Source organism: Sinocyclocheilus grahami, unplaced genomic scaffold (assembly GCF_001515645.1).
Source record: "Sinocyclocheilus grahami isolate Dianchi unplaced genomic scaffold, SAMN03320097.WGS_v1.1 scaffold16.1, whole genome shotgun sequence".
Taxonomy (NCBI): Eukaryota; Metazoa; Chordata; class Actinopteri; order Cypriniformes; family Cyprinidae; genus Sinocyclocheilus; species Sinocyclocheilus grahami.
Window position 1 is genome coordinate 4,892,550 of NW_015505195.1, and position 15,718 is coordinate 4,908,267.

Sequence of the window (15,718 nt, forward strand, 5' to 3'; positions counted from 1 at the left end):
CTTTGGATACTAGGCACTGATGATCTTTAACTTGTGTATGTGCAAAACCAGAAACTTTTAGCAAAAAGATCTTCACATTTAAAGATGCTTTTACAGCTTCTCAGTGTGAATGAGTGTGTGCGTGTGTGTGAATGTAAGTTCCCTAAACACGCTTTCATATAAAAAAAATAAATAAGAGGGCACTGACATTGGACATGCAACTCAGCGTAAATTCACAATATTAAACGAGTGAGTTGCTCAAGTATGTATGGCTTCTGGCAGCGAGTTTAACACGGATCATACAGCTTTTATGTGGATATAGTTTTACAAACTTGCAGCAAAACATTTACCTGAAATTAGCAGTCCAATTAGTTTGCTAAACATTAATTGTACACACACACACAAAAACCCTAGCCTGTTGGTCTGTCTAAAAAAAAAGCTCTTAGAAAACACTCAGCACGGCACTCTGCTAAAACATATCCATGTATTATACTTGTAGCTTTTACACCAAAAATAGCAAGAATTATATCAGTAGTATTTGACATCATAATAGTAATAAAGTCACACATTACAATTACCCATATCCAGACGTTCTTTTTCAAATTCAGTTACTTCTAAATATTTATGATATCTGTAACACATTTTGACCATCGAAGCTGTACAAAACCAAGCCCATAAGTACAGATTTTACTTCAAAATTTCAATGACACTCTATGCAAACACCCTGCTCCTTCAACAGGTCATCCAAAGAAAATATAACACTGATCTCAAACCTCCAATGACAAACCTTTACAGTAGGCACTAAGGTTATGTAATGATGAATTGCCAAATATAAATGTTTCATTGGTCAGGTGAGACTGTTTAAGTAGTAAAGATGAAAATAATAGTGAAATGGTGACGCTAAAAGGGAAAGAGAGATGCTGAGGTAACAGGAAATAAACAGATCCATGTCCTCATTATTGGTTGCCGTTAGTCATGACACTTTTGTGTACGTTGCATTTAGGTTAATATGCTTAATTGTCTTATATAATAGCAACAAAACAAAACAACAAAATATCTACCAAACAATTTAAAATCTCTTTCTACACATTCGCAAATGACATAGTTTGGCGCAAATGACATCTTGACTTCACTGAGGTCTTCAAAAAAGTGTTTTTTACTGTTATGGCTGACTTATTGCAAACCGGATGCCCAGCCTCTTCAAGACAAAAAACAAAACATTCTTCAAATGGTTTAAAAATAATGTTTGTTTGTTTTTTACTGTGTAGTGATACAAGTTTTCTTTTTTTGTCAATTTTGAGAAATGAATCAAGCAAACATTTTCTGACTGACCCTGAAATGATTGTCATCTGAGACGCATGAAAACTGAAAAGACTATGAATGAAAGTTCATTTTTTAAAATATTTTGCACTCATCTGTCCAGTTTTGTCTCCATGTTGAGTGTTTAAAGAGTTCACCATTGTCGTCTTCTGACTTCTGTACAGTCAAACTTGGTCTCTTAAACTCCAGATCATCAGTCCGACTTAAAATTGGCACCCCCTTTCTCCCTGTAACCTTTTCCTTTGGCAGCCATGCATGTCAATTTCAACTCGAACTCTTAAAATACACTTCATTTGCTTCACCACTGTCTCCATTAGGCTTCTTAGATCTTCAGTCGGAGATTTGATGCTGTTACACAGCCTTTGTTTTGAATGGCGGCCAACAGCAAGATGCCATTCAGGCTAGCAATGAGCATGTAGCCGGCCAGGATTCCCGCCCTACACGTGAGGGAAGCGGATATGGAAGTAACAGAGTCTGAGTATGGTGTGCTTCCGCTTGCCTGGGCTCCGGCTCCTCCGCGTTGGGACCCTGCGCCCTCTGCCGCGGCTCACCCTTACACCACCGTGCTGATGCGGTTGATAGGTTTGGATTTGGAGCTGCCGACCGTGCCGCTGTTGCTGGCTCCACCTCCTCCTCCACCTCCTGGGCCACCCAAATGCAGCCCCATGTGTCCTGGGAGCTGCGGGGCAAGCGGGGAGAGTGGGGTAAGAGGGGTCAGGGGGGTATGTGGGGATGAAGGAGGAGGTAACGGGGAATGTGGTGGAGGAGGTGGAATGGAGGAGAGGGGTGGATACTGTGGGATGTAGTGGGCGACGCCCTGGGGTATGTAGCGGGCGGTGATGGCGGATGGCGCCTGAGGGGGCGGCGAGAAAACGAAGTGAGTTTGATGGGCGGAGTGATCCAGTAAGGGGTGTGGGCTGTGGGCGTGTACTGGATGGCTGTGGGTATGAGAGTGAACGTGGGAGTGGGCGTGAGGGTGGGGCTGAGAGTGAGACAGGGTGAGAGGAAGCTTGCCGGTAGGACCGGGCACCCGTACGTGGCGTATGGGATTGGGATGCATGTGGTAAAAGGTGAAAGGGGCGATGGGGGAATTGGGCGAATGCGGGGACAGAGGCGGAGGGGTGCAGGCCATATTGCCGTAGCGGCCTTGCTGCATAGCATGATGGGATAGTTGCTGCTGGAACTGGGCATGTGAAGGAGCGGGCGGCCCGCGCCGTGGGAGGGACCCTCGTTGTAGGGTATGATGGATAGCGGGCGGATGGCCAGGGGCGACGGCCTGCATGTGGTACTGATGATGATGGTGGTAGGGGGGTGGAGGCTGGCCAAAGTTGTTGTGGCAGTACTGAGCATGCAGGGCCTGGATCTTGGATGGCCCACCGGGGTCTGACTGGATGAGGGCGGAGGGGGACAGAGGTGGCGGCCCTCCTGTTGTAGGAGGTGGCACGGGGGCCGGGTAATGTGGCCCGGGGGGAGTAAGGGGAGCAGGGGGTTTGGCGCGCTTGCTCCCAAACAGGGAGCCCAGGAAGGAACCGGAATTGCTCCCTCCAGAACTGCTCCCCGGACCCCCACCTCGATTGCTGATGCCAGGGACTCCCCCCATATTGCCTACGGCGTTGTGAAGTTGCCCCGGCCCACCCCCCACCCCTACTCCGGGGCTCAGGATGGGGCGGTGAGGCCGGTAGTCTTCCAGCCCATAGCAGCCGGGAACGGCGCCCCCTATGGGCAAGCGTTGATGTGGCTGAGGACTGTTAATGATGGATCCCTACAGTGTGCACAAACACACAAAGCCAGACAGTCATTACACTGGAAATCTGAGTAGATGGCCAGTCTTAGAACTTATGAGTTACAAGTGACAGGCATTCCCCAGATACTTTTTTCAAATAAATAATGCATGTTACTTCTCAAGAACACACCAATATTAAAATTCATTATAAGAGATAATGATTTCATGCAATAACCAATTGGCTCTCTATTCAAATTCTATAATTTTTTTTTTCTAATTTACAAAAAGAGAAAAATAAAACACTAAAACAAGTGAATGTACAAAGTACAGTGTAAAACAATATGATTTACAAGATTATATTTAAAAACACCAATAATTTATTGTTAAATGTTAATGTAATGACTGAATTCACTTGCAGAACTTGAAATTAATATATTTTATTTCTAATGTGTACTTTTAATTTCTGTACTATATTAATACATTTGAATGATTTCCATTTATCAGCAAATGGTTATAACATGAAAATAATTATCAGCTTATTGGTATCAGCCAGAATTTTTGTAATGGCACATCTAAAAAACTAAAACAAAAAAAAACAGAGCAACAATTGATATTGATACTTAAAAGTACAAGCACACAAGACGTGAAACATCACTGTACTCACATCTCCTGCTCAGTGACAACCCAAAAAGCTTTTCAGCATTAAATACAAACAGACTCAAACAACTTGCCAAAGTTAGAAATGACAGTGTCACTTTCACAAGCCACAAAATCAGTCAGATAACAAAGTAAAGCTTCCTCATTATAGAATCTCACTCATTTTACATGTATTTAAACATGCATCTAAACCTCTAAAACTGAAGCAGCTCTCAGACACTGATTGGGGCCATTAATTTACCAGAGCAATGCATTAGTCATAAGCAACTGCACCAGGCATAACATATTAGAAATGCTGCATGCAAAGCAAACACCAATTAAGTTTTTTACACAATACGGATTAAAACATGCTGAACTACATCACAACAATCAAAAATTCATGCAAAGCCAATGTTTTTAAACACAGAGGTCTCATGCATTTAAGAAAGCTGAAACACAAGATAATTTAATGTTATTATGATTACAAGCCATTAGCAGATCTGCCTGACTTACTTCTATAGTACTATCCAAAGAGCCAACACTGTTTCTACGGCCTCGCTTTCCTGTATCCAACCAAGCACAGCAAGGTCAGGGTCAAAGGTCATGGAGAAAACATCTTCTAAAATATCAATACTGGGTGTTTGGCCCTGGATGATCCATTTTCAATGAACAAATATCTACAAATTGTGTACAAATTGTAAATGTCTCCTGACAAAACTCAACTTCACATCACTGAACTTGATATTGACTGTGTTTAGAAGGCATTTAAAACAGTAGTGTTTGTCACATGCCCACATTACATTTAATTCTGCGAGTTATCCTCTATAAAATGGCTATTTTGTATTTTTATATAATTTGTGTAAAAATATGTTAGCACTTGGCAACCCCATCAAACACTGAGTAAGAAAAAAACATTTGGCAGATATTACTTAGAAGGTCAAAGTCAAGATCATTGTATTGTTGGATACAGTATTTCTGCTCCATTATATACTGCACATCTTAAAAAAAATTTATCATCTGTACATTATATGCATACAGAAATTTTGCATACTGTGACAGTGTACATACTAATCATTGCAAAAAATTATGAGCATGCTATTCCAGACACTTGTTTAAAAAGCCTTACGCAAGGACATAATGTGCCATTAGAGGGCAGTGTCTGTCAAACTGTACTTGGTTATAGAAGTTCAGCACTTCTATAGTTCAGCTTCAGCACTCACAGAACGCCTTTCATGATCAAACTATGGTGGAATTATAAATATTTCTCCCAATAGAGAGAAGCCAAAAACTAATTTAAATTAGGGCTATCAATAGTTTATAAAAATAATATACACTAATTTATTTGTAATTAATCCAATTAATTAATGTCCATATTTGAATGAAACTAAAAAGACATTACATTGTGGCAAACAAGAAAAAGCAATGAATAGAAAAAAGTGGCTTAAGAAATCAAATTGTTTGTTTTACAACATAGGTCTGTCAGCTGCCTACAGTCCACAGAAATCCATAAAGCATCCATAATTAAAATGTGCTAATACTTACTGCATTGTTATGCTATAATTCCATTAAATGAACACATAAAACTGACAGCTGTAGTTTAAATAGAAGGGAGTTTTTTTTGTGTGAATGTGCGTTGTACCTGTCTCAGAGAGGTCTCTCAGTGAGGAGCTAAGTGCTGTTCGTTTAAGCCCCTCCCCTGCTGTGTACGTGTCATCCAGACTGGGCCTACCCAGAGTGCCGTTCACAGCTTCAGTCTTTATTCTGCCAACCCCGCCCCCATCTCCACTCAGGAGCCCTGGACGCATCACACCTTTCTGCTTCTCTAACTCAGCTATGGAGAAGAGAGACCAGGGGTTAATGCTGGCAAAAACGGACTATTACCATAATGAACAATAACCTTAATTAATAATTAATCAGATACACAGCAAATTTCAGAAATTTCAGCTTGCAAACAGGAAAGGAACTTCATGCTTTTGATCTGTCATGTGTGAAACAACAGGTCACATTAAAGGATTTCTTACACTCTACACGGTATTTCTCCATATCTTGAACCTCAGCGATGCTCTCACGCAGGTCACTGGTGAAGCGCGTTCGGTCCTGCTGGCTTGGCGCATTGAACACAATCAGGACCTTACGCTCACTGCCAGGCATCGCTGATGTCAGTCTGATACCATGAGGATAGTCTGAGAGAGAGGGACAGAGAGAGGGTAAATGCAGTCAATTAGAGAGAGACCCAGAAAAAGAGGGATGTGCTGTGTCTCATGTAATTAGTTATAGATCTTTCATTCTGACAAAATCCACAGATACACACAAGTACTGTACTTCAGCATGTCAATGTGTAGGAAAGATATATTTCATTCAAAATATATGGTCTTAACCATGTGGAATAATTCTTCAAGCTAATTTATTTTCTTTTAAAGATGTGTAGATATTTTTTTAGTGGAAAACAAGTGCAAAACAAACACTGATTAAGATAAATAGAAAACAGACATTCCACAGATGTTCCCAATTAACAGCACAGCCACAATAGAGGGTGAGGATTTTCAGATAGACTTCTTTTTCTCCTTCATATGCTGCTAAGAAACCAAAACACCACCTACATGAAAGCAAGGAAAGGGTAACGAGAGAGCACGGAGATGAGATAAGTGGTGGATGATCAGATGAGAGTGATGGTGGATGAGAGCAGAGTGTGTAAACGAGCTGGAATGGAGTGATAGTATAAATAAAGAAGGAGGGACAGATGGTCAGACAGATGGAGGGATGAATATACTTACAGGAGTTCTGGAACATATGAACCTGCATCTCCACCAGGGGAAAAGACTGTCTGAAACTGTACGTCACAGATGTCTTCTTCTTCTGAAAGATCTTTGTTACCTGAAGTCGGGAACATAAGGGATGTTAGGCTGTGTAGTTTCATCATTATACATACACATACCCTTAACACAAAATTGCTTAGATACATATGACTTTTTTTCCCCCCTTGTGTCTAAATAGATGTACTCTAGGCCAAGACTGGCAATTTTGAACAAACTAAAATATAAGATTTGATTTGTTTAACTTGTTTTGGCCACTGCATTATTTCCGTACTTCCATTTGTGCTATTTAATAATTTTGATGACTTTACTATTATTCTAAATTATTAAAAGAATAAATAATATGTACAAATAGGTGTTAGTTTTGACACCTTTATGTATTCAACAATTGTTATTATTAGTAGTAGTTGCAGTAGTTCTATGAATAAATATCTAATATGTATGTATAAAGAATATGTTATTTTTGTCATTTTGGCTGCAGCGAGGACCAAAAATGGCTTGATTGTGACTAATGAATTACCTGTAGAGATATTTTATATGTATTAGGGGTGAGTGATATAGCCTCAAAATTATATTACGATATTTCAAGAATATTTGCGATAACGATATTTATGACGATAAATTTTTATTGTTTAATGTTTTATTGGTGATTGCAGCTGGCAGGCTGCAGCATTTATTAGTGCAAACAAAATTAAGGGCATTTTTCATTCCTTTTCCAATGAGCTACTGTCATCGATGACAGACTACCTAATTCGAAGTGTAAATCTATTGTCATAAGGTGGCAGAAGCAGCTGTGTGTTCGACTTGAAGCAGACCAATCGGTGTATGACATCAAAATACCACGAGAGTGACTTACCCTTTATTTACACTGCACGCCTCTGCGGCATGTTGTGGCTCCGACGCGGCCACCAGAGCTAGTCTCTAATCACAATAATTGTGTTTACACCAGCCGCGCCGCGGCACGTTTCAGAAGTGCGCCGCTTTGCTAAAGATAGGCATCTCGCCTATTTTTGACGGTAAGACTATGCGTTAAAATATGCTCTAGAACCGCTCTCGTGATACTTTGATGTCATTAGGGTTGGGTATCGTTAGAAATTTTCCGGTTTTGATTCCGGTTCCGCCTAACCATTCCGGTTCCATGTAAATAATTTATTTTTTATTTTTACTATTTTACCTTCATTGAATGTAGTGCTGCTGGAAGGTAGTAAGTAATGTTGAGTAATGCTAGTCCATCAATCACATGTGCTTCAAAGTTGATGTTTTTTACACTATCAATAACATTTTGCTTTTCAAGCAGGAATAAGCTGGTTGACCAAATAGTCCCTTGAGGGCTAAGACACATGTTAATTTCCCTAAATTAATGAAATAATTTTATACTTATAACCATGTATACACACACTCCATAAAGCCCCTATTTTACAAATAATAATGCAGTCAGGAGATGGTGTGATGCAATGAGTGGTTTCCACATTTTTAAACATTTAAAATGCATGAAAATTAATATTTTCTGTCACTTTATCACTCTTGAAATGACCTGTACACTAAATAATCGAACCCTTATACTAGCATAACAATAGCAGTCTATTTATTTAATGGTCCAAGTTGAAGTCAGTATGTATATTAATGACAATATGGGACAAACATAATGTAATTTAGTGGCGGCAGGAGCTGTGCGCTGCCGGTACATGAACAGTCAGACAAAACAAACGTGAACAGTTATCAAAGAGTGCGCGTATAGTCGCGGAAAACGATGTGTTCGGCAGTTAAAGACGCGGCGTGTCTGGAGTGCGCGTCATGGGAAACAATTTTTCTGTTATTTGGTTTGTGACACCCTTTATGGGAAACGCCGGCGCAAGGCTGCTCACAGTGCTTGGTCACGTGTAGCACCAGAACCGTTTTTGGAACCGAAACTTAGAAATTGCTCACGGTTCCGATTCTTTTCAAAAAACAGAACTCGGTTCCCAACCCAAGATGTCATACACTGATCAGTCTGCGCAGTGCTGCTTCAAGTCGAACACACCTATTGGGTTTGTGTTGTTGTTGTTGTGCGCACCAGGGAACGTAAATGCGCCATACGTCATCACAACGCTATATCATTGATATCGTGATATGACACTTTTTTTTTATCATGTAAAAATTTATACCGGTATTATCGTGGACGGTATGATGTGGCACACCCCTAATATGTAAATACTGTAAATAAAACAATGACATTAAATCTAAATAAGTCTGCGCAGTGCTGCTTCAAGTCGAACACACCTATTGGGTTTGTGTTGTTGTTGTTGTGCGCACCAGGGAACGTAAATGCGCCATACGTCATCACAACGCTATATCATTGATATCGTGATATGACACTTTTTTTTTATCATGTAAAAATTTATACCGGTATTATCGTGGACGGTATGATGTGGCACACCCCTAATATGTAAATACTGTAAATAAAACAATGACATTAAATCTAAATATATATTTATAAATCCAGAAGATAAAGTTGTAATTTTAAATATAAAAATATTTAAATCTAAATATACAGTTATAAGTCTGAAATTGTACAATGTATCTCAGAATACAGTTATATAATATAGGCTAAATGTTCTTGAATTTTTTAATGAAAACAGTAGGCCTATACATCTTGTATACATTAATCAATGCAAATATTGTACTATTATATAATTATTGTAAGTGCACATGACTCTAAACCCAAGTGAGTATTTTTCTTCTACTATATCTTCTGACAGTAATTAGGCATTTATTACCAATATTTATTTACCAATTAATTATCAATTTCTAACTTTACATTTTTGAATTTTCATGACCAGGTGAACCCTTAACCATGGTAAATACACAATGGGAACTTCAAGAGGCAGCTTAAAGACCTTAAGGACTATATGTTTATTCAGGAACTCAGATCCACACCTTCTTGTCCTGCAGGTCCGTGGAGAGCTCATAGCTGTCAGAGAGCACTTTGCAGCGCTTGCTCTCTTCTTCTTCTTGCTTGCGGAGTGCCAGGCTGGCGGGCTGGTTGCGGGTCCGTTGCGCCCAGGCCAGGCTCACTGGGCTCGAAGGGGCCACAGAAGGCCCCTGAGGACCAGGAATATTTTGGATGTTCCCGTAGCGCTCTGAGTTGCCCAGGTATGGGCCCTGACTACAGGTGCTGCTGGAAAAGCTAGCCGTGTCCGGACACTGAGGATCTCCCTCCACACTAAGAGGAAACAAGACAGAGAGAGATAAAGAATGAGCTCTAGGTCAACAACTGCCACAAATGGTTTTATAAGTTGAGACTAAAACAAGTCTGTAATCTTGGCACTGAAACTGATCAGTGTAGACAAACATATTAGCACACTAACCAACATTAGCATTTCAAATGTCCATATGCAGCCCAGTCAGGACTCAGCCATCTGGCTGAACGAGGGAGAAACAAGAGAAGATGGAGGGAGTGTGAAAGAGGAACAGAGAGAGAACATGATGCATAGAGAAAGAGGCAGAGAGAAAAGGAGAGGGAGGGAGAGAGAGAGAGATGGAAGGTAAAAAGAGTAGCATGTGTGGCATACTGTCAACGGCATTAAAAATGATAAGAACTGAGTCATTAAATGATGACTCAGAGATAAAGAGAGACAGAGAAACACAAAAAAGAAGGAAAAGGTGTACAAAGGTCAGTGGTGTATAAAGTACCTGAAAGCCATACTCAAGTAAAAGTACAGATATCTTACCAGAAAAAAGACTTTGGTAGAAGTTGAAGTCACCGTTAAGAATATTACTTGAGTAAAAGTCTTTAAGTATGTGATATTTATTGTACTTGAGTACGAAAAGTATTTTTTAAATCTTAAACGTACTTAAGTATTGAAAGTAAAAGTACAAGTAAAAGCAAAATGGAAAAGAAGCAAATAAATATATATATAAAATGTTCATACACAGCGTGAGTAGCAAGATTGTATTAAGTTTTTTTGGGTAAGAATAAGAAGCACTTCATCCAGTACTTAGTGTCTTTCATTTCAACATAAGAAAGCATTTCTGGAATCTGCATCTGAAATAGCATTTAGATGTATTTACACAGTTTATGCATTTCAGAGGGGACATTGATGCATTTAAACTGCAGTTACAGATGCATAAATAGGTATAATGTTTTGTTTTTAACATAAAACGTTGAATACTGATATTTGAAATAATTTAAAACATGAAAAAAATTGTCGAAATGTGAAATTAAAACCGCCAATAGGTGGCAGCAAGTGACTGTTAATCAGTGAGTCATTGAGATTCAACCGATTTATTCAAACGGCTGATTCATTCAGGAACAATTTGCATTTGACTGTGTTAATGAGTGAATCACTGAATCATTTATTCAACCGATTCGTTCAAAAAGCTGATTCATTCATTATGTAAACAACGTCCATTGCTCAGAGACGCAAAACAGTGCTGTGATCTTTATTTGGAGCTATTTTCATTGGCAAAATTGAGCAAAAACAAGCAATATTATGTCTAAAATGTAAGTCACTTATTGCTTTACTGAACTTGCATAAAATGATTATTAAATGTGTTCATGCTGATATCTGCAGAAAAACGGTACTTATAAATTATAAATGTATTAATTTATATAATTATAAATTAAACTGGCTTCACCATCATTTTAAAACTGATATTCACTTTTCAATTTAGTTAACAGTTCTATATTTTAGAAGACAACATTGCAGAAATTACAACAACAAAAACAACAACAATAACAATAAAGTTAATGTCGTTATGCATAATAATAATGCATGTTTTATTATTGTAGTCTAATATAGTCCAATGTTTTGTTAATGTGCTTGTTGTAGCCAAAAAGCACAAATAAAATAATTAAAAAACTGGTTATGGATACATTTTTACCAATATTCACTTTTCAACTGAATATGTTACTTTATTACCAAATCAACTTTGCATAAACTACTACTACTAATGATTATCATTATCAATAGTAATTTATTATGCAAAGTTGTTTTAATTGTGAATTATCATTATTATATACTATGTTTACTGTTATAGTCCGATGATCATTTAGTATTGTCAAACAGCACAAATAAAATTAGACCCTGAATATAAGACGACCGCATTTTTTCAGATGTATTTCCAAGAAAAAAACATCGTCTTATATTCGGGGCAATACGGTAATTAAAAACTGATTATGGACATCGGTTATCAGACACTTAAAAATTATTTGTATGTGTCATAAAAAAAGCAACATTGGTCAGGCTGAACTATTGTCCCATATCTTCACATATAACATTTAACATTCATTATTCTGCGTTTTTTCAGTCCTTTACTCACATGTAGGCGTGTGCCCTGTGCGGGAGTTTAGTCTTTCGATGGAAGCGCATGGCTAAGGAGGTGAACAAAAACTCACACATGATGTCTGCAGCGGTGTGATAGGGAGCGTGCGTTTGCGTAAGAGCTGCTCTGGGATCAGCAGAATCATGCCGGTGGGTTGCCAGATGACTGCATCGACGAGCTGTCAATTACTGCAGTGCCGATGCATTTTACAAGCAGTACAGTAGCAACACACACACACATGCAGTCTCTCTCTCTCTCTCTCTCTCCCTCTCTGCGTAACAAATCTCTTCACACCATGGGACTGGTAACTACCAACACGGCAACAGCTGAGTTTTGCCAGCAACAGCAATGCTTCAAAACAATCGGCTCAACAGCAATCAACCGAAATAGTATACCTCTACACACTGTAACATTAAGCGTATGATTATCATACAGAATACAGTTTCACAATATACTGTTCCACAAAAAGGCAGCATAGCACAACTGGCATTTCTCTCTTTCAATCACACACACGGCAATAAATGTCCTTCAAACTTTCTCTCCTTTCCATCAGGTCGAGTGTGTGTGGTAATGTGTGTCCAGGAATAGTGCCGAGTAGTCCAGCCATGCAATCCTGCACCGATCAGCATGAGTGACTTTAGATATGTGTGTGTATGTGTGTGTTTGCTCATGACGCATACGCAGCTGTGATAGGATTCCTGTCACATGGTGCATGTGTGTGTGGGCAAACCATGCTGTCCCTACCTCTCATGGCAAGTCACACAAAAGCACACACAAACATGTCACCTCAGTCCTGGGTCAGCTCACTACCATACAGATTCATTCCTGGAAACATACATTATTGTTCAAGATTTATTTATTTATTTATAATGTTTTTAAAGGAAGTCTCTTATGTTCACCAAGGCTGCATTTGTTTGATTAAAAACAGTAAAAATAGTAATATTGTGAAATATTATAATTAAAAATAACAGTTTTCTATTTTAATTTATTTAAAAATTTAATTCATTCCTGTAAAGCTGGATTTTCAGCAGCCATTACTCCAGTCTTCAGTGTCACATGATCCACCAATATGCTTATTTGCTGCTCAAGAAAAATTACTTATTATTATTCATGTTAAAAACAGAATTATTCATAATTTTTCAGAATTATTTGATTAATAGACAGTACAAAAGATTGACTCAATTCTCACTGGCCATACAGTATTTCTTCTCACAACTTATTAATTACTTAAATCTTGGCCATGTTTGTTTAATTTGTTTCCTAATTTTAGGTCAATCGCAGCCATGTTGTACCCATTTGTTCCCTTGTTTTAATTTAGTTCATTTGTAGGCACAATATCTTGCCACGATACGGCCACAATCCGCACGTCATGTGCAGGGCTCTGTAGGTTAATATCTGAATGGAAAGCTTACTAGTGACTAAAGAATTTTGACTGACTTCAGAAGTTCTATAGTGCACATATCATAAGGCCCTTTTTTTTTTTTTGGAGGGTGACAGCCCCAGTCCTCATTCACCTTTATTATACTGAGAACAACAACATGAGGATGAGAAAATTACATTATTTTTTCATTAAGCAGATGCTTTCAGTTGTAATTCTTCACATAGATATCTAAAACAGTAAAAATAAATAACAGTTTTGTATTTATTTATTTTTCAGTTTTTAATTTAATAAATTACATTATAGAAGAAGATAAGGAACCCTGAAGGTTAAAGTGCATGTGCATTTGTTTGCTTGTGTATTTTCATGAAGAGGTCCGTGGGCAGATGCTGACAGAAAGGAATATTTCCTTGCCTGTCAGTGAATGGCTGTTAACTGAGTGTCACTCAGACTGCTACATGCCTTTGGCAACGTTAGTATGGAAAACGTTTGCAAGCGTTTCTGCAATATAGTTCAAAAGCATGCATGGATCCACCAGGAATATTGGCCACCCAAACACTTTTCAACACACTGTAATTTAGGACATGCTAATCTTGTATACATTAAAATACAGATAATACGTCAACTCAGATTATAATGTTATCATGTGCCTCTGTTAGTAAGACAATACAGTATTTCCCATTCTTCCACTAGACAGAAGTCCATGGGGCAATCAAAACTGATTTTTAAATGCATAATGCTCACAATAAAATTAGCAATTCAACAAAAAATATAAAGGACTCAGCAGACATTAATACAGCTTTAGCTTGCTCTATAAAACCAATAAAAAAGTAATAAAAAGCAGCACCATTAACTTTATGATCTAAAAGAGTCATTTGCTTTTCAATAAAATGATCATGGGCTTATGCTAATGTCTCTATATCACTATACCATTCATCTGCCACTATATAATGGTGCACTTTAAAGTTGTCACTCTGCTAGCCTCAGTCATGATTTTTGAGTAATTGATATTCTTTATTATGTTTAGAAATCATTCCACAACAACCTCTAAAACATTTCACATCCTGCAAACATCTAGCTGCTAGAAAAAGCTAAACATCTAAAATAAAGCTGTTAGAAAAAGAGAAATGTCTGATAAACAGAGTGGGCGCCATTGATCTTAGAAGAGTATTTAATTGTTTCGTCAGTTAGTTCTATGTAAATCTATACCAATTAGTGTGTCACTGTGATCTGACCACAACCCAAGCAATCCACTGTGAATATCATATATACATAATCGAGGAGTAATAAGCAACTTATATTCTACAAGAAAACATGCAGTGGCCTGTTTTATGCTTGTACCACATTTTCATAATTCATTTTAAATAAGTTTGGTGCTAGCGTCCTGCTAAGCTAGCACTACAGTACTCCAAAGCAAAAACAAAAAAAAAGCAAAACATAGAAAAAATAAATATCGGGTAAAACACTTTATAATTGCAATTAAATCTTTTTTTTTGCAATTAAATTTTTTTTATGATAAGATAAGCTTATTTATAATTCTCTCTCCCTATCCACCATCTTGGATCAATTTTTTTTACAGAGCTCATTGCAATGTATTATGGAATTGCCTTCTATAAAGGATATATGTGATGCTGCCCTAAACAAAGTAGGAGGCGGCATAATTAAGCTGCCTACCTTCTGGAACAGCCATGAGATGTCTTAAAATGCTGCCTCTGTAAGCAGCACACTAGGTTTTGGAACAGATCTTGTATGTTTGCTACAGGAGATGGGGGCTGGTGTAACAGCTCTTAGCAATTTATCATCAATTCCATCGATTTTCATCATCATCATGCTTAATTAGTTCAGGCTCAGAGTTACAGTAATTCCACCATATCAGTCTAGTATCAGCAGCCTTGAGTTGGAAGTGATGTTGTGAGTAAGATCTTCATTTAAGATGTAGAGAGAAAGGTAATGTACTCATTTTTGTAGCTTTTTTAGTTTGTTATACTGCACAAAATGGAAAACACGGTGTTCACATGTTTTTGAGTACTTAAGGGTTAGTTAACAGAAAAATAAAATGCATGTCTGTGAAAAACAATAGAAAAATATTTGCAGAATTTCGATGCTTTTCTATTTAACAAAAGTACAGAAGAAATTAATACTTGTACTATGAAAGAATGGATTAAATTGATCAAGTAACAGTAAAAACATTTATAATGTATGTCAAGATTTCTATATTTCAAATAAATGCTGTTCTTTTGAACTTTCTATTCATCAAAGAATGCAAAGTTAAAAATTAACTGAAGCCATATGTTAAAACAGATTGAAATGCTATTCACAGAAAATATTCATATCCATCTGCTCAAACAATGATACACATTATTTGTTTGCATACAGTCAGTCAGTCATATAGACGTTCATAAAATATTAATAGAAGGAGAAGAAAAAATATGTACAAATTCAAGTTCAAATATGAATGAGATTTAAAGAGAAAGAAAAACTCCTTTCTTCTGTGGAACATGAATATATATATATATATATATATATATATATATATATATATATATATATACATATCTCTATATA

General features: G+C 37.7%; 2 protein-coding genes across 2 annotated transcripts in view; both read right to left on the reverse strand.

Moving 5' to 3' along the window:
- Positions 1–1,220: 1,220 nt before the first annotated feature.
- On the reverse strand, positions 1,221–6,527 carry LOC107549446 (IQ motif and SEC7 domain-containing protein 2-like). Its single transcript, XM_016230517.1, has 5 exons — positions 6,433–6,527; positions 5,680–5,841; positions 5,298–5,489; positions 4,172–4,221; positions 1,221–3,061 (listed from the first exon to the last, which is right to left on the reverse strand). The coding sequence occupies exons 1-5, from the start codon at positions 6,458–6,460 to the stop codon at positions 1,853–1,855; spliced, it is 1,641 nt and encodes a 546-aa protein (XP_016086003.1). The 5' UTR covers positions 6,461–6,527; the 3' UTR covers positions 1,221–1,852.
- Positions 6,528–9,375: 2,848 nt separating this feature from the next.
- LOC107550097 (IQ motif and SEC7 domain-containing protein 2-like) overlaps positions 9,376–15,718 on the reverse strand; it is a 15,937-nt gene continuing 9,594 nt past the window's right edge. The window contains exon 2 of the mRNA XM_016231327.1: positions 9,376–9,673. Within this exon, the coding sequence (XP_016086813.1) occupies positions 9,376–9,673 (298 nt within the window). The remainder of the gene's footprint in view (positions 9,674–15,718) is intronic.

Coding starts and splice junctions, on each gene's coding strand:
- LOC107549446 (XM_016230517.1), bottom strand. CDS start 6,460: ATGCAGGTTCATATGTTCCAGAACTCCT. Junction 4,222..5,297: donor GAGAGACCTCTCTGAGACAG/GTACAACGCACA, acceptor GGTTGGATACAG/GAAAGCGAGGCCGTAGAAAC. Junction 3,062..4,171: donor CTTTGGATAGTACTATAGAA/GTAAGTCAGGCA, acceptor TGCACACTGTAG/GGATCCATCATTAACAGTCC.